Source organism: Calypte anna, chromosome 8 (genome assembly GCF_003957555.1).
Source record: "Calypte anna isolate BGI_N300 chromosome 8, bCalAnn1_v1.p, whole genome shotgun sequence".
Classification (NCBI taxonomy): domain Eukaryota; kingdom Metazoa; phylum Chordata; class Aves; order Apodiformes; family Trochilidae; genus Calypte; species Calypte anna.
The window spans coordinates 8,124,734-8,150,017 of NC_044254.1; the positions used below are offsets into that span (position 1 = coordinate 8,124,734).

Genomic DNA, 25,284 nt, shown 5'->3' on the forward strand with positions numbered 1-25,284 from the left:
AGGAAAGTGGGCTTTAAGTGCATCTCCCTGTGATCCTTTGGTGAAGCACAGATGGATCCAGTTAAGAAAAATGGCACAAAGGAGAGGGCTCCACATCAGTGCAACCACTACTGAGCTATAGGCTATAATCCAATTAAATGCTGTACTGGATGGTGATATCCTGACTGGTGTGGCAAGCTGAATGACAGACATTTTAGTGCTGTCTTACTGTTTTGCCTACAAACTCCCTTGAATATTGTTGGAATAATATTTATTACAGTAGGCTACTATGGCCAAATCAATATCAAAGTGTCTTGAAGAGACACCACAGCTTAACCTGTAATTAAGATACTTGTCCCTTTTAAATGAGTCACTTTTTGAGGAATAGAGCAGTAGTGCCTTGTTCTGTACAAGACTATCTATTATTAATAATCCAATGATCAAAGAAATGTGATCCTAAGAGAAAACTGCTTTTGGGAATCCCCAGGTATTAAGTACTAAGAATTACTCTGCAATCTGTCCTGCAGTCTCTCAGCACAGTGTATTGTATGATGCCCTTTGGAATTAGGAAACAAGCCCCCTCTTAGAGCTCTCAGCAAAAAAAGCTCCCAGGAAGATAGTCACTAGATATTTATCATGTATTTATTATTACCATCAAATTCTACTTAATTTTGTCCTTGCCAGGCCTTTACTATTACACAGATCTCATCTATTTCTAAAGCATATTTTACCTAAAAGCAGGATCAGGATGCTGCTCTATGATGTATTCTGTACTGGTAATCTTGAACTGGTATCACTGTGAGGAAGATTCCTTCCTCAAAATGTTTTCATCACTGTATGGGACCAAAGTTTCTTCAGATAGAGAAAGCTTCTTGACATCAAGCTGTGGAGGCTTCAGTTCCCTCCTGCTTGTTAATTTTACCTTCCACTCCCCAGCCACCACACCACCACCATCTTGAGCTCTCTCAGTGTTTTAGAGCAGAGCTGTGTGATACAAAACTCTGTCACTGAAACAGGGATGGTTAAAGCTTATATCCAGGGAATAGCAAGCCAGAGCATTTTTATTGTCTGGACAGCACTTCAACACAGCTCCAGAAGTACGATGCCTTGGGTGCTGACCTTGTATCCTGGGGCTGCAATTACTGCAGGCTCACTTACCAGCCACACGAAGTTACTGTAACTTCTGATTCCTGCTCTTCAAACACAAGTCTGCTTTGGATCAGGCCTCAGAGGAAGGAAAGGATGATGCATGGAAAAAAATCTAAGGCAGAAAATTCAGAACTAGGAAAGGAAGGAGAGAAAAGGAGACAGATCTCCCTCTTACATAAATTAAATAAGCAGAGGAAATGGAGAATATTTACAGAGAAATAAAATAGATTTTAAAAATACCTTCACGAAATGACACCACTATACTGGTTGCTTCAAAACAGTGTTTACTTATTCATGGTTTTAAATTTTTAATCATTTTACTGGCAAAAATTTTAGTGCTCTAATTTTGGTGAATGCTTGCTGGATGGCTCTTCATTTATATCAGATTTTTAGTATCCTAGTGACAGGTGGTTTTATTACAAAACAGACCACCATATTAAGCTTATAAAACCAATTTGACTTTTAGTGATATTCCTTTAATATGAAAGGCTTACTACTTAGTGTGTTCCCCAAGGAAAGCTCCAGGGAAAAAGGAAAGCTCACCTTCCAAGGAAAGCTCACCTTGATACTGGTGAATATTCTGGTTTTGCTTTACTTCCACAATAAAACATCTTCCAAAGGTTCCACAGAATGGCAGTCCTACTTTGAAAGTGTCTTTTCAATACCTACTCTTGTTCTTTCTTTGGGTCAGTCACTCCTCAAAGAATGAATGCAAACTGGAGACTGGTATCAGTGTTGTAAGACCAGGAGATTCCCTGCTGATCTCTGACTCTGCATGGCTCATGCTAGCACACTCATTGCAGTTCCTGGGAACCATATGATGCTCACAGAGTGCTATCAGCATGCAAAGTGCTTTGAAAGCATGAGCACTTCAGTGCAACACTTGAAGAAAACCCCAAAACTTGTCCTTCTTCTCCATGTCTGCCACGTGTAGGTTTGCAAATTGAAATATTCTTATTTTAAACTGAGAAACTGAGAAAACCAGTCCTATCTGAAAGGCACTGGGAAGCAGCAAGTGTGGATTGCTCAGCAAAGGAAGGGAAGATGGGGGCGCAGGAAGACAGCAGAGCAGTCAGGGCAGTGGCTGTACCTGGAAGGTATCAGTCCTACTGCACCTGAGCAAGTGAGGGCAGCCCAGGGAAGCCCCAGCCCAGGGACTGCCAGACAAGTCTACAGTGATGCTGCAGGCATTAAATGAGGATTAGGATCAGTTCTGGGGCACAGTAATCAGGGTCAAGCTGTGGTCCAGTGATCACCAGGCAGGTCCATAGTGAGGTCAAGCCAAGGTCAGGGTGCAGGGCTTTATCAGTGGAGTACAGGGCCAGCCAGGTACCAAGGGTGAGAGCCTGACCTTAAAAGTAACTTTCAAAAAAGGAGAGCCAGGTCTCTGCTTAGGCTTCCTGAAGGCACAGGGCTGTGCTATCAGTGTTGGCCCTGAGCTGTGGCAGCCAGGTCCCCAGAAAGGCAGACATGCTCTGGTCATGACAGGGAAGAAGCCTCAATGAAATCCTGTACTTGAGTTGGGGGTAACTACAAAAGAGGAAAAAAAAAACCAAACAAAAACCAAAACCAGAGACAAAAAGATGGATTTGTGATCCATCACATCAAGTGAACTTTGGGAGTCCTGCTTCTCTGATACTTTGAGTTAGAACAGAAACTTAGTATTTAAGAGACAACCTGCTGTAGAGACAGCCTTGGCTTTGGCTATACTGCTAAATGATCTGGCAGTTCTGGGGACAATGTACCATATCACTGAGCTGAGGAGTTGTTAAAGCTTGCAAAAATCAGGAATAAAAAGGACTCGAAGTTTTTTTACCTGTTGTCCCACAGTCTAAGTTCAATCCAAGTTCTCACAGGACAGAGAAGACAAAGAGATCTGCAGCTGTGATTGCCTTGGCTTTTATTTAACTTTCCCTTTCATCTGATTGCACTGCATTTCTGTCAGGTGCAGCTGAGTTCTGGAGTGTGATCAAGGGTGTGATCAAGCAAGTACTTGGCTGGTCCACTCCAGGATTGTAGTATGAACAAAGAGAGGGTGGTGGAGGGTCTTAGAGAAAAGGAGAACTGGTGGAACTGGTTTTATGGTGTGTTGAGGGTGGACAAAGAGTTTTGCCATTGTTCAGCAAACAGTTCTTGAAATCTAGGGAGAGGAAACCTGCCTGTGGACTGAACCTAGTCATTGTATATCATAAGCCTGAAGTAATTTTAGGATCTGCCTCTGAGATTTCTATGCAAATAAGATTTTGTAAAGCCATGAAACAAAGTCAGTTTTTTTTTTTTTTTTTTTTGATGCTACAATACAGACTGTTTGCATGTAAGCAAGGCTGCCAAAGATGTGTCAGAGCCATGATCATAGTAAAGCTTCATTTTTACATGAAAATGGCATTCAAAAGACCAGCCCTCTGCAAAAGTTCCCAGTATAGCATCCCTGTATTTGGCCCATGAGTCATTTTTAGCTGGATGGTATCAGTGAGAGTAACCTGTGCAGGTCATGATCATAGCACTGTTCTTCCCCCAGTCTCAGTTTTATGTCACTGGCCCTGGTGGTGGCTGCTCTCAGCACAGGAGCTCAGCCAGAGAACAGCTGGAACTCTGTGGTGCCCCTTCCCCTTCTTAGCCACCAGACTCTACAAAACTAGAGGAGCTGCAACTTCTGCCAGGCAGTTACTGAATCCCAATTGGTAATTAGGTCATGCAGAGCTAATTGTAGGTGACTTCTATTGAGAAGAGTTTAGTAAATAACAGAAAGGGCTGGAATGTGAACTCCTCTACAAAGTCTATGCTGGAGAAGAATGTCCTCACTGTGCATCGTATCCTCACCGAAGCTTTCTGCTGATTCCTCTGGCATTTAAACCAGAGGGCACTGTATGTACAGTGACATCATTTCTGATCTGCCACAGGGCTGATCACTTTTTTAAATCCTGGGGAGACAGCATCAAGATTTTGACACGAGAATGTGGTTACATAGTATGAAACTGAAATGGTGTGAGAAAAGGCCTCTGCATTCAGCAAGCCTGGAGGGTCAGCATGTGCTCTGGTGGCTGTGGGTATCAGTGTGATGCCAGTCCAAAGCTGGAGCTGATCTTGCTGTTCTGCTGCATTTTGTTGACTGCAGCAACATTTAGTTCTCAGCTGTGGTACTCAGAACCTACTGGAGGCAAACTCAACATCTGCACACACAGGTACACAGCTGTGCACTTAGAAACTTTGAAACATTCATTTCTTTACAGGCTTCAGATCAGAGAGTAGTGAACCAGCTGGGAATAGAAATAGATCTATAAAAACCTCTTATGTGTTTTGTCATGGTTTTTGTCCTTGTTCTGGCATGTTAAAAACATCATTTTCTGAATGTGTGTTTTGTTGCTAGAGATTTGACTGGGCAGAAGGGATATGGGGCATCTGATATGATGTGCCTTGATGGATCTTCTGGTTATATGAATGCCATAAAAACAAGTGCTTGGGGAGAATATGTTGAATCAGGAGTCATCAAAATGTGGCTGTGAACATACGCCTGGGTGATACACTTGACAATAACATTTCCCCTATTATTTACTAGTGTACTACATGTGACCAATGAGCATATATATATATATAGTGCTACTGCCAAAATGTACGAGTGAATTACAGACAGCAAAAACTGATTTTCTGAATTCTTTGACTTGCAGTGTGGATAGGAGAATATCCCTCACCAAGAGAAATTCTTGCCCTATGTTACAGGTTGATATGATGCATTTCTAACTGTAAGCTTGTCCAATTTTGACTGGCATAAAGCAAGCACATCTGGGTCAGCATCACAGACCTATGAGGATGTGTTTTAAAATCACAGCACCTTTTGCTGTGCTACTGTGTGCTGGAATGACTTCTGTACACTGTTTTCATATTAAGAAAAGGAAGGAGGTAATGAAATAGAGGGCAGAACCACAGATAAAGGAGATTGAAGAGGATGATTTCTAACTGCTTTCAAAAGAAAACAATACATGGGCACAGAATTTGGACCTGAAGTCAATTTTTTACTCAATTTCTTGCCCTCTACTCCAGCAATTGGCAGCATTTCTGACTGCTTTTTCTGTCCCACTGAGCACAGGGCAGCCCTGCTGCTTGCATGTCCTGGCCTAAATGAAATCTCAGGGCTGCAAGTCAGCAGTGGATGGGCTGTGTGAGGGGCAAGGTGTCCCAGCTCAGCCCCCAGCCCCCAGCTCCCTGCTGAGGCTGAGTTCAGTGGGAGCCGGAGCCTCCGTCTTACACAAAAGCCAAGTGCTGTCAACTCTTTCCAGACTCAAGAGAAGCTGTGAGACCTTGTGTCTCTCAAGGTGAGATTTGGCCTCTTTGACAGGCAACAGCTCCTTTGCTCCCTGTTTTCCACTCTTTGGAAAGAGTGGAAAACACCAGGAGCAACTGGATTTCACTCAAACTCACAAACCAACAGTTTTATGCTGTGCCACTCCCTCCGTGTTCCTGAAAATCCTTGAAAATTGATGCAGAAAAGAAGTGAGACCATGCTTTGGTCTTTCCACAACCCTTTTGAGTCCTAGCACCTTTTCCCTCATTATTTTGCCACATATCTGCTTCCGAGGTGTCTGTTTTAGGTTTCCTCGTCAGCATAGCTGTGAGTACAGGTGGTACCTTTTGAACTGCAAGCATTGCTTTCTTTTTTCTATTTCCCCAGCACCACTTCCACCCCTCACTGGGTACTGATATCAGGTTTGGAAATGCCAGATTATGCTTCTATTAATTTGAAGAGGCTTGGTGCTGTTGTCTTTGCACCTCTTGGAAGCAAGGCAGGAGCAACACCTTTCACATAAACCTTACCAATCCACCATCCAGACAAGTTCATCCAGGTGTGCTGAGAAACCTCACTAAGGGCAAGCAGTACAGGATAACATTATAGAGTATAAAATGTAATTCACAACCCCAACTACTTAGCTACTTAGGTTTTCTCTCTTTGTTTCTATTTCTGGAAAACCTTTCCAAAACATCCCTGGAGGTTTTTAAGAAGAGCCTGGATGTGGCACTGAGTGCCATGGTCTGGGAATCACAGTGGTAGGGGGTAAAGGGATGGACTCGATCTCAGAGACCCCTTCCAACCTGGCTGATTCCATGATTCTGTGATCTCACAGGAGAGATCTTAATGACTGTATCCTGAGTTATACGGTGAGGATGTCCCCAGCTTTAATGAAGCCCTAAGAGCAGTGCAAGCAGGAAAGGTATTGACCGAGCCCTTGGGAAAAATACATTTAGCTTACAGAATCGCTATATTCTTCCTATAAGCAATGAATTTTATTATCTAAATCTGCTGCTAAAATCTGCTGTTTCAGATTTTGAGCACAGTAAATTTTCTATCTGCTTTGTCTCTAAAGAGCTGTCAAAGGAAAACTTGAAGCTGACCCTCAGATTCTCACCTGTATCATGGTTGTTTCTCACCTATTTATCTCCCATGTCCTTGCAGGAATCATGTTCTGTACTATTAAAAAGATATTCCTCTGTGTGAATAAGAAAAGAAATTAAATAAAGAAATTTTGTCACTTCAAAAAGGAGAAGGAAAAGTTAAGACTGTGGAGCCATATTATGAAATTATTAAAAAGGAAAGTTATATTCAGACAGAATGTACATAGTTGTGGGGACTGCACAGCAGAAATCAGTTCAGTTTCTACATCAGTGTTTGTATCATTTGCTGTAATGGGTATCAGCTGCCTTTTGGCTCTGATCACCCACTGTCCTGCATCTTATACAAATAAAAATGTCTGTGTATAGTAAAAGCACAATGATCACTGAAACTGCAGTTCTTGAGTGCCAAACATAATGGAAGTAGCAGTGGGTAACATCTTTTGTTCACATTACAAGCCAATCTCTGCACTGCTAGTAGCACCATGCCATGCTGTCCAATTGAACCAATAATCTTCCAAATTCAATCTGCAGGAGCTGCTGAGCTCCTGGGACTCTTTATTCTACTATTCCCAACACAGGCACTAGGGAATGATGCCAAATACAATGAGACCCCAAGAACATTTACTTTTAGAAAGAAAGCACTTACCTCATCTTTGAGGGTTGGTTTTATTTGTCCACTTCTGACAACACAAGTCACAAGCTAAGAAGCTGCATCCAGTGCCCTGTTTTCTCCAGCTCCTTCCGCTCTGTGTGTGTGCACACCAAGCCTCTGAACAGGCACAGCTCACTCTGCATGGCAAACCTGCCATTGCCTGGCTGCTTTGTAGGAAGGGCTGTCAAAATGTTGCTGTGCTTCTCATCATCAGGAGGTGCAGCTGTAAGGATGAACACTGCTGAGGTGCTCCAAGGGTAAGAAACTCTGGGACTGCACAAAGGTAAAAAAGAAAGGAAAATGACACCAGGCAATGAGGGTGTTCACTCTAGGGCAGTGTGAGCTTGCAGAAGTTTGGAAAATAGCAAAATGGAGGAAGATTTAATAACAAGGTCTGTAATTTGAATCACAGCTTTAATCTTAAAGTGTTTCCTATACAACATTTTAAAATTTTCATCCTATTCAGTTGTTACACTTACTCTAATAGACAATACTTCTGCTTCAGAAAATAAGTTGTTAATTTATTTTCCCTGTTTTTGCTGATATAAATGTACTTGAAAACAAAACTGGCTTTTTTGATGGAAATGGAATATTTGTATTATATTATAACTGCCTTTTTTTCTTGTTTGCCTGTGTGCAGTAGTGGTTACTATGGTAATAATTCTAAGTCAACATTTAAAGCCCGAAAGTGGTTTCTATAACAACATGCTAGGATGTTTTGGACACACAATTGAAGTCAAAGATTCAGGATTAACCCTTTATGATCACAGTATTCACAGACACAATTATGAGTGGTTTTGCTTCTTTGGCAAAAGTTTGTGTGTACCTTCTCAAGATGCACTTTTTCCTTGAGGAGACTGAAGAATAATGACAGTCATGGGTAGAGCAGGTCAGGTCCAGGCTGGCACTTCCATTCCAGGTGAAGCTGGAAAAGCAGGAATGGCACCACAAGTAACAACAAGCTGCTCATTACATTAAATAACTAAGGCTGTAGACAAATGCTTTGGTGCATGGGCAGGAAAGGGGTAAAATAGCCAAATAGCCTCAATGCAATGTTTAGAAGTTTGAGATGTTAGTCTATCAAGCAGGACTGTGTGGAAACACAGAAACACAGATATTGTCTATTCATGGAGAATCAAAATGAAAAAGCTATTTTTAGTGCTAAGATGGGCCCCTTATCTAGTTCTGTTTTACCCAGAATGGCATGGCTTCATGTCCTTCCCCAGCTGCCAAATGCTGGTCCATGAACAGCATCTCTGCCTCAGTCCATGGGGAAGGTATCTGATCCCAATCTCTGTCACTTCAGTTATGCATCTGTGCTCATCTAGTTCTTCAAGATACATCAAGATTGAATATATATGCATATATATGCCCACCCACAACTTCCCAAGGTTGTCTTTGCAAGGAAGTTATTGTCACAGTGATGGAACTGCATTTTCTGTGCCATGGTGCACTGCATATCAACTGATACGCCTGGTTATGCCAAAGCCAAGCACTCTTCAATGCAGTAGTAAATGCCTCAGACAATATTGTAATATTTCCAGTTAAATGCTAATTATTTCAAGATCTCACTAAAGTTATGTATTTTAGTGACACAGATTCACACACTTGTTTAAAATCCCAGGGGAAGTTTTAAAGAACAAATGAATAGAAATATTGCAGTTTGTTAACTCCAGACACTGGGCTATCTAAACCCATCATGTTATCCCATGACTTCTTTAAGTGAGCTTATTTGATCATAAGGTTGTTCAGTTGTGAACAAAGGCTTTATGCTGAAGACAGTTTGAAGCAATAGTAAGAGAAGTAATAGTTCCTTCACTTATTCCAATGAAATTTTATCGTTCTAGTGACTGACCACAACCCGGATGTCAAGGATATAATCTATTTTAGCAAACTAAAAACAACAAAAGCCTTCACTCAACACATTTTCTGGGTTGTTGTTTGGTTTGGTTATTTGCTATTCTAATTTGATCATTTTTTTCCATAGCAGTATTACAAAATTTTATTTCTCAAGCCGTAGACCAGCATATTGGGATTTTTTTGCTATCCATTTCTTTCCAAAATATATGAGTGAATAAAAATTCAGGTTTTGCTGTGAACTGCTTTATCTGCATTAGCTGGTGCAGCTTCCCAGTTTTAATTCAAATGGATGAAGCACTAACCCTTTGTTTAAAAAAAAAAAAAAAGGCAAAGGAAAAAAAGAAGTCCCTTCAAAGCACAGATAATGTGTCGATGCTGATGACTATGTGGGCATTAAGAAGTATCTCAATGTTTGGATTTTTTTGGTTGTTTGGGTTTTGTTTTGGTTTGGTTTTTTTTCCCTAGAAAATAGACTGGCCTTGTTAAGAGGGTCAGAAAGTCTCTGCAGCATATTTAAAAGACCTAAAGCTGTAAGTGTTGGGAGCTTCTGTGAAGCTTAGAGTTCTCCTTCAGGGAAAAAAGGCACATTTGAAGAATAGGATTGATAGGATTGTGATTACAAGCAGCCTCCAGGCATGATGAGATGATTAGCAAAGTGCAGGCATGGCCACATCAGGTGAACTCTCGTTCATTACAATGTGATTAGTAGTGATTGAAAGTTGATTTTAAATGCTGCTGATTATGATATTTCACCAATTGTAGGGAGAGTCATGTCTGGGAAGAACAAGTCTTTGTTGAAAGACGTTCCTGCCAGGAACGTTTGCTGCCAGCACAGTTTGGAAGGTTTTTTTCTATGGTTTTGAATGGCTGAGGTTGCTAATCAGATTCTCAGAATTGAGGACCATCAATTTACTTTAAATTTTATCTATTTAAGATAAAATAATATTTTGAAATGCACATATGACCTCTTCAGTTCTCCGATTCAAATGAAAAAGCCAATAAAAAAATCAGGAGAGACATAAGAATGAGTTCATCCAAAACTATCCAATTTACTGCAGAACATCAGTTTCCTTATCAGGAGTCAGAAGACCTATTGCCAGATTCCTTAAGCCCTTTCAAAACCCCTGCCTTGTTCATGTTAACTTTCCCACTGATTTAATTTTGCCCTCCTATGCTCATTGTCAGGCACTTCCAAAAATTCTTTTGTATCACTTCAGTGGTTTCTGGTTACTAAGAAGTCTTTACCAGACCAAAACTATGCATTTTTAGTGCTGGTTAGGTATATAACATCAATTATTCATACACTAACTACATCAATTTGATGGGTTTCAGTAACATTATCATAAAGCAAAAAACCGGTTATTATTTAGCAGCATTGCTCGCATTTAGTAGTTCTAACTCTTAAAAAATGCAGGTAGTGGCATGTTTCTAGTAGTACTGACAATTTGTCAGTAGATGGCAACCTTTACTGCAAAGACTTTTATTGCCAAGCATCTTATCTGCATCAAAAGCATTTAACCATGGGGTAAAATGCTTGGCAGTAATTCCTCTCGTAATTAGATTAATGTACCAATGTTTATAAAGAGACTGATAATTACCTCAAGTGTCAGTCAGTGTAAATCCAAGTGATCAGCATTTTGTTTCGTTTTCCTAATGCTACATCCAAGTTTTAAGACTGTCAGGACAAGTCACTGCTGAACTGAACTTAATTGCTTAAGAATGAAAACGGCTCCTCTGTGTATCAGGGCTAGAACATGAGGCTTCTTCAGGTTATCCCTCTGCAACCTTAACAAAAATCAACCCTCAAAACACTGAAATGTTTCTGCCCTCTTCCTGAAAATGTAACAGAGAATACTCTTCAACCATCAGCTCAAACTCTGCCAGCCTTTTCATCAGACACAAGTTCACCTCCCATGTGCAATGCCTTTTTCCTTTTCATTTCCAAAGAGTTCTCAGTTACTCAATAGGTTCCCAAATCCATACTTCCACATCATTCCAGAGCAGCAGGGAAACTGAGTTTCCACCAGGCAGGGAGGGAGGTGGTGTGAACACCTTGTCCCAGAGATGTGAAAAACCATGCCCTAACTGGCAGTCAAGGATCCAAGGACTTTCTGAAGCAGTCAAGTCATTTAGCAACATGAAATTTCTCCAAAAAAACATCGGAATGTCCTAGTGAATTGCCCGCCATGTGAAAACCACAGTATGATAACTGCACACCCTTTGATAATCACTTTTTTTGAAATGCAGTTTTGCTGCTAGGGCAAAACTACTGTATAGCACCCCTAACAAATCTCTTGGTCCTAGCCTTTAAATCACAAATAAGATAAAACTCAAGAGTGACTACATCTCTGCCAAGACCTTCAGAACTCTTGTGTTCCTCAAATGCTATAAAAATAATAAAAAACATGGCATAGTGCATTAGAATGAATCCAAAAGCTTTAATGCTTTGCTGTAAACTTGTACTACAAATCAGACAAAAGCATCTTCTAGGGAGCATTGGATTAACTGAATTGTATGTTGGCAATTTCTGCATAAGAAATTATTTTATTAAAGCCAGAGGAGTCGAAATTAAAATACTAGTTTAAAAAATCAAGGGAGGTTTTCTGTTTCATGTTTTTCCCATTGTGGTGTCACCTTGGAGACAAATTGGTTGCCTTCATGACAGACTTTGCTTTTAGGGCTTTCTTTCCTCTTCTCTCCTTTTCCATCCACCATTCCTGCCTCAGAGAGCTATAAAACATTTTAACCAGTGCTCAGAGCTGGTTTATGTTCTAATCAAAACTGCAGACTGAAAAATGCTTCAGTTTCACCTAGCAGAGACATTGCAAGTTGCGCTGTTTGTATGGAACTTATCTCTGTAAAAGCAGTAATAATTAACTAAATTTCTTCTCATTTCAACAGTGGTTCCTGCTTAAGAAGCACTTGGATGGTTGACCTCAGCTCTTGTAGTATACACATACAGTGCAATTGTTAGATAATGTTATAACTTAATTGTAAGTAATTTCTTCAAATTTGTAATGTTTCTTCAACATTCATTCGTAGAGAATTTAACCAGATAGAGAGACTGAATGGAAAGCTCTTTAAAGTTGTTCAGTTCCAAGAAAAACATGAGATGCAAAAGTTCCTAAGGAATGCTGTTTTGCTCATTTTACTGCACTCTATTAATTGCAGTTAAGTTCCTTATTTGCAAGCTAAAGAAAAGAAACTAAACACATGGGTAATATACAAAGTTATGTAAATAGGAACAGCAGAACACATGTGAGGGTGTATAGAGGAGGAGAAAGGTCCTTGATACTGCTGACTATGGAGCAGACTATGAAGCAGATCAGCACACTATGGCCAATGTCTTTAATTTTGCTTTCAGTGAGAGCTCCGAGCTGGGGGTAAATACAACTGACACCCACATGAAGATGAATGATCTGCTCCCAGTGCAAAACTGAATGTTAAAACGTCTGGGGATGACCATTTTAAGGGTAGGCTAAATCAGAAGTACTGATGCTCCAGTTCTCCTCCTGTTAGTCAATGTTTAGCTTGCTTTCTTAGTCAGGTCTAACAGCCTGCATTAAATAAAGATAAACTTTACTAAGAAAAGACCATACCTTTCTAGATATGTCTCCCTCTGCATCTCTGGTATCTTATGAGCATGACAACAGCTAAAAAGAGTTCAGCATTTCTCAGTTTTTAGTTATACATGCAAAACCAGAAAAACAAACAATCAAGAAACTATTTCTATGTAATCCTTCAGACCACAGTTAATTTTAAATCATGACACAGTTGATACTAATGCTACTACATAAATCTCTATTCTACTTGTTCAGTATTAATTAGATATTTGACACAGTAAATGTACCTGTTTATGAGCATCAAGTCTATTCAAGACTGGGGCTTTTTATTCTTACAGGTACTACTGCTCCTGTACACACCTCAAGTCACAAGGCACAACAATGAAGCACATTCCCAGGCAACTCTCAGCAAGACAAGAGGGCATGGTCTTAAGTTGTGCCAGGGGAGGTTTAGGTTGGATATTAGAAAGAATTTCTTTACCGAGAGGGTGATCAGACACTTGAATGGGCTGCCCAGGGAAGTAGTGGATTCTCCATCCCTGGAGAGATGTAAAAAGAGACTGGATGTGGCACTCAGTGCCATGGTCTAGCAACTGCAATGGTGGTTCAAGGATTGAACTCGATGATCTCTGAGGTCCCTTCCAACCCAGCCAATTCTATGATTCTATAAATAACATTTCCAACCTCCCCATTTCTTATCATTGTGCATCTCTACATAGCTGGTTTTCCTAAGCTGGTAAAGCCTTCTGAGGCTTTCCTCCTCCACTTCCCCTTCCTAGGGAAAAGAATAGATTAAATTATATCATGTATTAAAATTCACATCATAAAATACATTGCCAGCAGCCAGTTTGTACCCGCTAACAGTCCCCAGTAGTTGTTTGGTATCCTCAGTGTCCCAGCCAGGGATCTGTCCCAGGACTTCATATGCACTGCTCATCCCAGTCCTGATAAGCATCTCTACATGCTGCTTCCCTTTCAGTGCCCCATCTCCTTCTCTGAGGTGTCCACCCTCCTGAATCTTATTTCCAAGAACCAGGAGGAAATTAGATACTGGTTTTAGATGTGTCTGAATTCCTCTGAGACGTCCAGCTCATCCACAGCACACTGTTTGCACAAACATACACTATTCTGCCTTTGTCTTTCAAGTAACTGTTGTAGAAGACACCTTCTCTTCCTATTTCCAAAAAAGATTCCAGAATAAAAGTTTAAATTGAAAGAAGAAAATAGGATGTTGGCAGGACCCTTGTATAGTTGGTTAAATGCAACTTTCAAACTTTCATTCTCCAGCCACACTGGTCCTTTCCATTTATGAACTACTACCCCCCCCCAGGGGAAAAAAAAAAAAAAAAAAGAACATTCAAGCTTTATTTGATAGCTTATATTTATGTACGTAGATTCTTGGCCAAGATATGACTGCTTTTCTTTTTTTTACCTATTTGTGAAGTATATTTTTTTTTCTCTAGCAGTATGCAAAATGTTTGGCTACAGTTTTACCCTCATATTTGAGGAATGTCAATCACTAATCACCATTAGAAATCTGATGGTATTCAGATGTTCACTATAGAGTAGAGGATTTCTTTGTAACACAATGAAAAATCAGTTGCAAAATTAAAAAAATATAGTGGATATAACTTACTGTACCCCAGATGAGATTTTCCAGTGTGATCAGCAGGAATTCAAATACTTAAGCATTTGGCTTTTTAGGTCAGTATTTATAAGGTCCTGGCTTCTAGGTTATTTATTCAGTAAATAGCTACTTCCTTCTTCTCTCCATTAATCTCTGTCTATGAGGTTGGATCTGCCATTGTTTCATTTTTACTAGTACTAGTTTTGGGAGGGAACTCCAGGATTTCTTTCACTAGCCCTCTTCAGCATTAAAAAGCTTGACTTCTAGGCAAGAGAGAGGCTAGAGCAAACTGCAAAAAAATTTGCAATTAATCCCATGGGTCTCACCCTCTCCACAGCCTTTAGTCAGTTTATATGTAAAAATACTCCCAAACCCTGCAGGATGTGCCCTGGTGATTAATACTGTTTCCACTGCCCCATACCAAAGCAATGGCAAGTCATGCCAAAGCCAGCACAATACTGGGAGATTAATTCAGTGATCAATTAGATCACTGCACTTTTCACCTATGTCTGTGCTGCTGGGGAGACCTGATTTAGCCAACATTAAAAGCAACACAAGCTTCAGCCTAGCTCACTCTGTACTGTTGGCAGTGAAGCTGCACGCTTCAGAGGATCAGCCCAGGTCAGCACACCTACCTCAGGCACTTGGAATTGGCACCTTGCTGCCTTGCTGAGCATGCCTAGCACTGAATTTAAGGCAGCAGGTATACAGTTATGTACATATGCTATGCTTTTCTGAATACAAAGCATTTATTTGGGATAGAGACAGTTAATAATTATTTTAAATTATACAGTTTTCACAGCAAAATTCTTGAGATTTGTTTTTTGGTTTCTTTTCTACTAAATGAACATCCTTCACTACTCTCACTGCTTCAATCCATCAGTGTTTCTCAGTTCTTTCTCAGAGCAAGCTGATAAGAGCTCCTCCCCTTGATTGGGAAGTGAGAAGTAGTTATTGCTGTTGTCTGTCAGTCTTCACAGCAGCAAGGCAACTCCAAGTGGCTTTAATTACTGCCCAGGAGCTCTGCTTCTGCAGGTAAGGAAATGTTTAAACTATGTTCACCATGTCCTCCAGCCTCAGAGGCTCTCAGAGGGCTATTTTGAATCTAGGTGTTTGGGAGATTCCTTGAGGTGGAAATGCTGCACAGCTGTGAAATTACTATTTATAATAAGGAAAGTAAATCAAAGTGCATGATGGTTTGAACCCGTACTTGAGTTAGAACTGCACCCAATCATTTAGCTTTGTTGAACTCAAATGCAAGAGTTCCACCACAAAGAATATAAAATGGTACTGATATGGTTCAACTCCTTTTCTAGTAAAAAAAAATAATTGTATTAAATATACCTAAATGCATTCCATATTGTTGGATATCTGTTGACAACCATCGGTTTTCTGTTGCAGTGTTCTCAATATAGTGCTAAGCACAACCTTACACTCCAGACCATAGGTTGCTTGGAAGAGGCAAGAACAGGAAATTACAACCTTTTCATACTTTCATAATTGTTTTCATGTTACATTTAGTAGTCTACTACAAGCATCACACAGTTACCAGCCCCATTTTCTTCTCAACAGTCAACAACTGGAGCTTGGGTTTTGAAGAACGGTTGTGCTAAGGGTTGCCCTTCTTTCACTGTTGGTTACTCTCAGGGCTGTGGACATCCTCAGGATTTTTTGTGTTTCCTTTCCAGAGTCCCTTTGCATGGGGAATGAATCCAGGTGCCTGTCAAACTCTTGCCAAAAGAACTCTACATGCAGTGCTGGTCATAAAGATGATCCTTGCCCTTGTGCAGATCCATCAGTGGACAGCGTGGAGGAGCTCTGCAATAAAACCTCTGATCCTTGCTCCTCAAACCCTTGTTTCCAAAATGCTACCTGCTTAAGCTCTGCTGGGAACCTCAGCTTTACTTGTGAGTGCCCTGCTGGCTATAATGGATCTACCTGTGAAATAGCTGTCAGTGTGTGTGACACAAACCCTTGTGAACACGGGGGCACCTGCCAGCACAGCCTGGCTGGACCCACCTGCCTGTGCAGAGCAGGTTACACGGGCACACTCTGTGAACTGGATCTGGATGAATGCATTTCTGAGCCCTGCCACAATGGAGCAGTGTGCAGGGATGGGGTTGCTGAATACTCCTGCTACTGTGTCCCGGGCTTCCAAGGCAAGCACTGTGACCTGGAAGTAAATGAATGTGTGTCAGACCCATGCCTGAATGGGGCAACGTGTCTCAACCAGATAGGACACTATGACTGCATCTGTCCCCTTGGCTACACAGGTAAGCACTATCACAGCTTCTTTGCATCTTGGAGAACCATCATAATTCATGTTCCAAGTTCAGGTCCCCCAGCCACTCACTTACTTAGTCATAATTACTAAATTACTAATTACTAAACCAGGTATTACTACCAGACATGTTGGTCCATTACCAGTGTAAACTACTGATCTCAGAAGTATTAAAGAAATCTCACATTTACCAAAAAATACAAAGCAGTTTGGGGAACATCAAGCTATACAAGAGGACTATGTTAACTTTCATTTAAAAGAAACAAACGTTCTCAAGATGCTTGTCCACAAAGTGCTATGTGCATTTTTTGATCCTCAGACAAAACCTGTGTTTCACAAGTTTAAAAATTAGATCTAATTAGACTTGTCTGATTTGCTAATTATGACAAACTGAACTCTTAAACCCAGACATTTCTTGTTAACTTCCTCATCTCTACTGTTCCCAGAAAGAGAGGAATCATTTGCAACTGGAACGTAATATAAGTTAAAAAGAAAGAAAAGTATTATCATGGTCTCAAACTGCCCATTTTTTTCTAATCTCATTTTTTGTTGCTCCATTTTTAAGGTATGAATGTGATTTTTTTTTTTACCTCCTTCCTCTACTGGAGGGTATATAAACCTTGCAGGAAACTGTTCTCTTCAAATTTCAAAGCTGTATTCAGGGCTGGAACTGCAAGAGGTAGGACACTGGATCATTAAGAGGAGAAAGGGGAGGCATTTTAGTGATAGATTACTAGTTGGGTAAGCAAAGAAAAAGAAGATTCATACAGCAAAAGGGGGGGAGAGAGGGGAAACATCTCTTGCTTCAAGTGATTCAAATGAATAAGAAATGAGCAATGTGGTTTACAGCTCCATCCCCCAATCCCCAAGCAGGAGGGGAAGCAGAGGTAAAAAGCAGCTTTCCCCTGTCTGACACAACACACACTGGAAGCCAGCCCTCAGTTAATATTCCTCATGAGCACAGAGAGTGTTATTTGAAGGAAGCTTGTTACCTTCCCACCACCCTGCTGCTGCCAGAGGGTGCCTGAGCCCAGGCCAGCCCAGGAGAAAACTGCACAACTGGGGCAAAGCCAAAGAGCAGAAGGAAGGAAAAACCTATTAACAACCAGCATGGTTACTCTGCAATGATCAGACCCAGCCCAGACCTCCTGTTGTATTCAGGAAACTGTATTTGTCTGACTGGCACTGTTGGTGGGGTCCAGGCCTGGATCCAGAGCCCAGGAACTCGGTTTGAAGCAGACGGAATGTGCACCTCAGAGACACAGAGAGAGAAAACATAATAAAATAGTAAAGCCCAAAACAAAAAGAAATTAAGTTTTAGCTCAACACAAACTGCTGGAGGAAAATCACTCTGTTGGAGTTGCTCCACTTTCATCATGAAATTCTGCTGTTTACCAGGCTGGAGCTCTCTGCTCTCACCAAAAATCAAGCAATGTCACCAAGTACTGTCCACTGAGCACAAGCAGAGTTAAGAAATGAGGAGAGAAACAAGGAAGAAGAGGTCCAAAATACAAAGCAGAAGCAGCTGCAGTGTTTTGATATACAGCTCTGACACTGCTCCCAGCAGCAGACCAGTAATAATGATTCTGTAGAGGAGAAGTGGACTATTCCTTCAGCAGTAAAGCACCAGCTTTTAAAGGCTCCTTAACAAAATGATTTATCAGAAGCATTCTTTGCTGTTGTTTTCTGCACCTTGCTGTGAGTTGCACTAAATAGGCAAGCCAGAGGGATTACTGGATGAAAGCCCTGAGGTGTCCCCACTGGTCATAAAACCCCTCATTTACTCTGTTAGGGGATCTTGCCAACCATTATTATCCTGGCCTGACACCATGAATTACTGGGGGAAGTCATCCAGCCTCATCTCATTTCCCTAAGATGTTAAAAAGGTTATATCTCTTGATATGTAGGTTGAGAATGTACAGTAAATCTACAGCAGTAATGTTAAACAAATGCTTGAGTTACTGGCTGTGGTTGCTACTTGTTTTTTCATGGACTATGACTGCTATTTTCTGTGATTGGTATGCTGCAGCACTTCTTAAAATAGCTGAGAAATGTCACACATAATTCTTACACAAATGGAAGAGGTTAGAAGGCACAAAGAGCCAAAGACTGGAAAATTTAGCATGAAATCTGCAGTTTCTATGATAATGCTCTGCATGTGTGAAAATTATTTACAAGACATGTGTCACACAGCTGTTAAATAATGAAACTCAATTGGTTTGTTGAAGTTTTGCTGGCTACCTTAATCAAATGCATTTTTTTTTCCCCTCCATTGCACTAATTGCACTAGCTTTTAATTCACCCAACAGAGCTTGGTGTAAGAGGCTGTTATTACCACAGCTGAGGGATGTTAATTACCTTCCTGGACACAGCTGAAGCCAGTCTGCCACTGCAGGGAACATTTGAGTGTGTGCTATCAGGAGTGCATGGCAGCTCCGAAAACCAGGAGAAAGTCTTTCAGTGGCAGATACAATAGGTACCAATGGGCTAGATTAATTCCTGGTGCAATACCTTTTATTATGGTTAACCATACAGTATGAGGAAATTATTCCTGAGGGATTTTTAATTTCTCGTGAAGTTTTATTAATAATATGTATGCCGTGCAAGTATTTAGAGGAGATGAATAATAAATCTTAGCACTCAAAGACAGGCAGAGGCACTTCAGCCTCTACCATGGGTCAGTGTACCTCAAGCACAGATTTGGCTCCCAACAAGCTCACAGAGGCATCATTGTGGGTATCAACTGCAAATATTATTGTCCATCCAACAGCAATTGCCAGTGAGGTGGGAAGTCTGTTTCCCTCTGCAGCTTTCAAGTTTCAAACCAACATTCCTGCCTCTGTCCCAGGTTATCAGCTTGCTGCTGGGATTCCTGACTGCGTGGCTGTGATGGGAGAGGAGCCCAGCAGTTACTGGCCACATTTCAAATGGGTTTCAAAATAAAAATTAGCAGAAAGCACTTAGATCTCAAGAGAGCTTGTCATGGTTAATAAATTCCCAGCGACAAAACCTTTGATTTGATTTAGCCCCACTGTTCTCTGCTTGTGTCTAGTGCAGCATTGCAAGCCTCATAACAGCTTATGTCTGTGCATGCAGGCAAGTGGTATTAGTGAGGACCTGTGTGCAAAAGGGTCCTTCCCTCTAATTTTTCACAACCTCTCTTCCTGCCTTTTCAAAGCTAGTGCCTAGAAAATAGCCACCTGATACACTCCATTAGCTGTAAGATTACTCCATAAAGATTGTGGAATTTGGGAACAGTCTTTTGTACCTGCCATGCCCAGGCACAGCACCACAGCACAGGAGAGTAGAGGGGATGACCCAGATGCCAATTTCCAGGCATACTAAGAACTCACACGTCCACCTGGAAATACACGGAGTCTCTAAAACTTTGACCAGAAGGTGACTTTGCAATATATCTGAAGGCAGGGAAATCTGAAAATGTTGTCTTTCTCTTTCATCCTTGCCTGCATTTACGTTTATTGACCAGGGATGTACAAAGAAGCACACAGCAGGACTCGTTTGAAAAGCAAGCAGTCTAAGAAACAATCTTAGCTCTTCAAAGAAACTGCAAAAGTTATAAATAGCACTTATATCCACCTTCCCAGTCTTTCGATTCAAACCACGTGTGTGGTTTTACACATATCTGCTGTAACACTGCCTGCTGTAACACAGGACACCTTTGCTCTTGCTGCTGTAGCCCCACACAGTAACTGTGGCAGGTTGGCATATGATATTTGGCATGCAGCATATAAATGACAGAACTTCAGCCTGGAGGTGCAAATGCATACCTAATCTTTTCATCTCTTTTCTTCACATGTAGGAAAGCCTGACAGCAAATTCAGCAGAGGCTGGGAAGGAATTCCCCCCCTTTGCATGGTGTATCACTTGGGCGGGACGCATGGCACACTGAGAAGTTTTCTTCTCGGGCAGCGTTGCCGAAGGCAGGTTCTGGGCTTGACAGATTAAACACAGGAGCCAAAACAACAACGCTGTGTTCTCCTGTTATCGTCAAGGGAGAGTTGAACAGGGCTTGTTTTGTCACATGATTTTTAGTGTTCGCAGTAAGCTGTTAACAAGCTCTGGCAGATTTACGGTCACTAGACAGACTTCTGCAAACACAGTGTTTACAATTACAGTGAATTCACAGGGCAGTGATCACAGAGGGATTGCTCACTATATCTGGCTGTAATGTACATTACCATAAAGCCGTAAGAGAGTGTTCCTGTGCTGGGCTCTCACAGCAGGCTCCTTCTGAAAATAGTGGCTTGCTGATCAGTGAACCTTCCACGGGAGGCACAGGACCAGTGGCTTCACCAATTCAGGGTTCTAGATGCAGTCTCAAGGAACTATATATTCCCTAAAATCACAGCAGTTACATTTCTTAACTACTGGGAATATGAACCTGCACCTCAATGCTGATATCCAATCAAAAATAGTTATTTGCTAGCATTCTCAAATTTTGTTTTGGTATTTTATTTCCACATATTTATCCATAAAATGGATTTTTATTCTTTTTTTAAACAAAGATGCTTTCTTCAAAAAGCTGCAGATTCTTTTTCAGGTAGGAAATTCTCCTGAAAACCATTTACGAAACTACTTCTTTACTCAAAATATTAAATAAGTGCATAAGCCTACAAAACTGTGGAACAATCAAAGCAGGAGCTGCAAGGCATTTGTAATGAAATTTTCTTTGTCTCCTAAACTGCCTGAGATAAGAAAAAGGAGTGTATATTTAAACTGCCAACTATCATAAGCAGCTGTAAATTAATATCAGAACAGATTTAGTTCCATCAATTATCTCTGAAGAGCAGCTCCAACATTCTGACCTGTTGCAAACATGGCTGATTACACATTGTTAAATCTTAACAGAAATGTAGCAGTAAAGGACAGATAGCTTCTCAATTAAATCAATTAACTATGCAGCTTTAAATGGACTTTTCTGAGGTCATTGAGTTACTATACACTTCTGTATTATATAAATAGGATAGTAGCATGGTTTTAGTAATCTGACAATCAGTTCGTTCTCTTTCCACGTTCAAGCTAACACAAAAAGTTGTTATTCTACCTATTATTGCAAATAATGGGTGGTTTGTTCTTTTGTAAACTCTCCCAAGCCTTGATAAAACTACTCTTGCACTGGAAATTGAGGAGGAAGTGCCTTTTGAAAACCAGCATTTGCTTAAACGCCAAAAGATTACGCGTGGAAACAGTCCTGGCTGAAATCCCCAAAACTATCTCCTAAGTTTGGGGGGGTTGCTTGGTTTGTTTGTTGTTTTTTTTTTTTTGCTTTTGAAGGTGCTAACTGTGAGCTGGAAATAGATGAGTGCTCATCACAGCCATGCCTGAACAGTGGGACCTGTCACGATGGCCTGGGGACATTCACCTGCTCCTGCACACCCGGGTTCTCTGGTGACCTCTGTGAAACCAACATCGATGAGTGTGCCAGCCTGCCGTGCCTCCACGGGGGAGAGTGTCTGGATGATGCCAATGGGTATGTTCCTACAGCTGGGTCACTCACATGGGAGGTGCTATTTATTAGCTATTAGCAGATGGACATGGTGGAAGAGCCTCCCACCTGCCTGGTTTCATTTCAGATTGTGGATTTTACTCCTTGGTCCTACACTGATCTCAGTTCCAGTTTGAGAATAATCAAAGAATGCAAACCTAGTGTCAGAGCCAACAGCACACAAAAAATATTTATGGCAAAGTCTGACCATGGAGTACATTTTTCATGGTTTGTTTTTGTTTTTTTTTTTACTTTAAATATATACAACTTATTGTTTGGCCCTGAGGATTGTCATTTAGAGATAAATTTTGTTTCTAACACTCAAACTTTAGTTTCCAATACAGATATGGGAGAGTATAAAGTTGAATTTCCCAACAGCAGCTGCCCACACTGCCAGCCAGAAGCATTAGAGAAAGGAGGCAGAGGAAAACTGCAGTAACAGTAACCATAATAATCCAAAGCATTAGGAAATGTGTCAGGAACTTTACAGGCATACAGGACACTTCCTGCAGCCCATGGGCAAAGTCCAAAAAAAAAAAAAGAAAAAATGGAGAATACATGGAAGCTGTGAAGAGCCCTACACAGAGGTCCAAGCACAGCTCAGGCAGCCAGAGCTCCAGCATCCATTCACCAACACTGGCTTTGCATACCCAACATGAGATTCTTAAACCAAAACCCCTTATCTGAGCTCAGTTGTTACTGTTATTATTATTACACTTATTGATATTGTTACCATATTTATGCAGGTGGTCCTCTCACCAGTATAAGGTTTATCCTCCATTCTGTATTTTCCATTTTTAGTAGAGCAGTTTTGAAGATTTTAGTGCCCCAAAAACAGGTCCAAAAGTCACATCAGCAAAAGGCATGCTTGCCTTGAATGAGAAGGGGAAGGAACATGTTCTGGGAATGAGCTTTTGTACAGTGTGGTGACACAGCACCAACCTTGGGGAGCTCCTTTTCAGCAGCACTGAATGACTCTGAAGAGGACAAAGCAATTTCCCATTTTTCAGTGCAGCCAAAGCACGACAGCAGGGCGAGGGAGGTCACCTTGCATCCCACTAGTTCACAGCAGACCCACTTAGTAACCTGCAAACCTTTTGAGGATATACACGAGGTGAGCAACTGGGATGCTCATTCAGGCCAGACTTAAACCTACTCATTCTTCTCCTAACTTTTAAAGCTGAGGTACACGTCAGAGCAATTTTAATTGGCTTGAAATACTGCAGGATACCTGAGGAACGATTGGAGCTCTTTCCACATTTGTTACATGATGAAAAGGGTCAGACAACAAAGCGATTCAAAACAGAAGGGTGTCTAGCAATTTCCTCCCTTTTGTGTAGTTTTTGGGTTAAATGAAGAATTTAATCTTTAAATAGTAGTCTTCCTTTTCTAACTAATGCTACAGAGCACAGCTGAGGCTTTTGTGCATGACCCCAGCTCTTGCAGAAATGTGAGGTGACAGATTTAGAATTTAAAGACATAAATACAAACACTGAACAAAATTCTCTCCCAAATTTCAGACCTATTCTTCCAGTGAGGTTTCATGAATGCAAAAAAGTAGAACTTGTGCAATAATTTGCAACTGGCTTTGGTGGGGTTTTTGTTTGTTTGTTTTGAGTGGTTTTTGTTGTTTTGGTTGTTTAAGAGCTAATTTCTCATTAAACTCAACAATTTACAGAGGTGCCTTAGTTGGACCTTTGGAACCTGGTTAGCATGGGCACAGAGGATACCACTGCATACTCCAACGCTTTTTTCCATAGGAAATCTTCCCAGGGAAAAGAACATCTTCCTGTACTGCATTCTGCATATTGTGAGAATATCAAAAAGAAAGTCTAAAAAAAAAAGGTTCAGTAGAAAAAGCCATCTGCCTGCTCAATCTACAAGCAGGTGCCCACAAGCAGGGCACCCTCCAGAATCCCTGAATGTCAACAGCAGTCTCAAACACTTAAAGATACCTGAGGAAAAAAAGCACAGAGCTGGGGCTTCACTTTAAGCAATAAATTGTGAATATTCCTCACTGCTCCATGATTCTGGACTAAAGGAAAAAAGAAGCACAGACTAAGGCAGGAAAAAAAATCTTTCACCACAAAGATGAACAGTACCAAAGTAAAGGCACATGCTGGAAATGTGTGGAAAATAGAGCAGAAGAAAGAGACTTCTGTTTTGAGAATATACCATGGAATGAAGATTATTTTTCTGATTCACATCTTCCTCATAACTTTTTATATCCTAAATTCAAATACCACCTGGTCTCAGTCATCTCTGATTTTGATTTAGGAATAATCCATACACTAGTAATAAACTGGCCTGCCAGAAGTTTTTGCTTATGTACTCTTAAATAGTATAGTAAAAAGTTTGCACTTCTTGGACTGAAGGAGCCAGTTGTATTCTGATGGTCTCTTAAGTTCAGCAAGTTCACTTCCTCTCCATATATTTACTCCAAGTCTAAGACTTAGTTATTAAGCATAGAAATCAACAAATATTTATGCTTAACCGTTTTTCAATTTGGTTCCCATTATTTTAATTGTACCATAACCAGTTATCATAAAATTAAGATATAAAAGAATAAATTTTTGTTTCTGATAATAATTATTAGACAAAGATGATCCACACATGCACATTTAACACAGTTATCCTGCAAAGGCCTATCTTTTCTTATGACATTCACAAGTTAACCTTACACCTTATGACCTCAGCATAGGAGTTTTGTATTTGTATATTTTGTAATAATTACTTCACCTGAAAAAAGCCACTAACAAAAACCCCCAGACATTTCTGATTGCCTGCATATTGTAAATTTATATAGACTAGTTTCTTTACGTCAAGAACCATAATAGTAAAATTGCTATCAAAACAAAGCTGGTATTACAGCTAATATCAGAACTAAGAAAGCAGTTTGACAATTTCATTCTAACCTAATAATAAAATACTGGTTTTCCTCAAAGAAAAAGCATCACTTTGTCAAGGAACAAAAATCATTTTTCTGCCAATTCAATTTCTACCATTCTAAGAGAAAGGGATACTAATACACTTACTCCCTCCCCAATTTTATTTTGTGAATAATGTTAAGTCCACACAAATTGGAAACTGCAAACCTTTCCCCCCTCAAATTAGAAGAAGAGAAAAAAAGGATCAATAATTCTTACAAGAAATGATCTGTCAAACCCAATTTGAATTCACAGGCCGTTTTTTTTCCCCAAGTAAAACCACATATTTAAGGAAAAAGCTCATTGTTGGTTCCTAATTTCAGTGGTTTCTCCTAGAGCACCAGATGGTGGTCTG

The 25,284-nt window shown here is 40.6% G+C and overlaps 1 protein-coding gene across 1 annotated transcript in view; it reads left to right on the forward strand.

Moving 5' to 3' along the window:
* CRB1 (crumbs cell polarity complex component 1) overlaps positions 1-25,284 on the forward strand; it is a 100,819-nt gene that overhangs the window by 17,451 nt on the left and 58,084 nt on the right. Inside the window, exons 2-3 of the mRNA XM_030455437.1 lie at positions 15,904-16,488; positions 21,792-21,987. Coding sequence (XP_030311297.1) covers positions 15,904-16,488; positions 21,792-21,987 — 781 coding nt within the window. The remainder of the gene's footprint in view (positions 1-15,903; positions 16,489-21,791; positions 21,988-25,284) is intronic.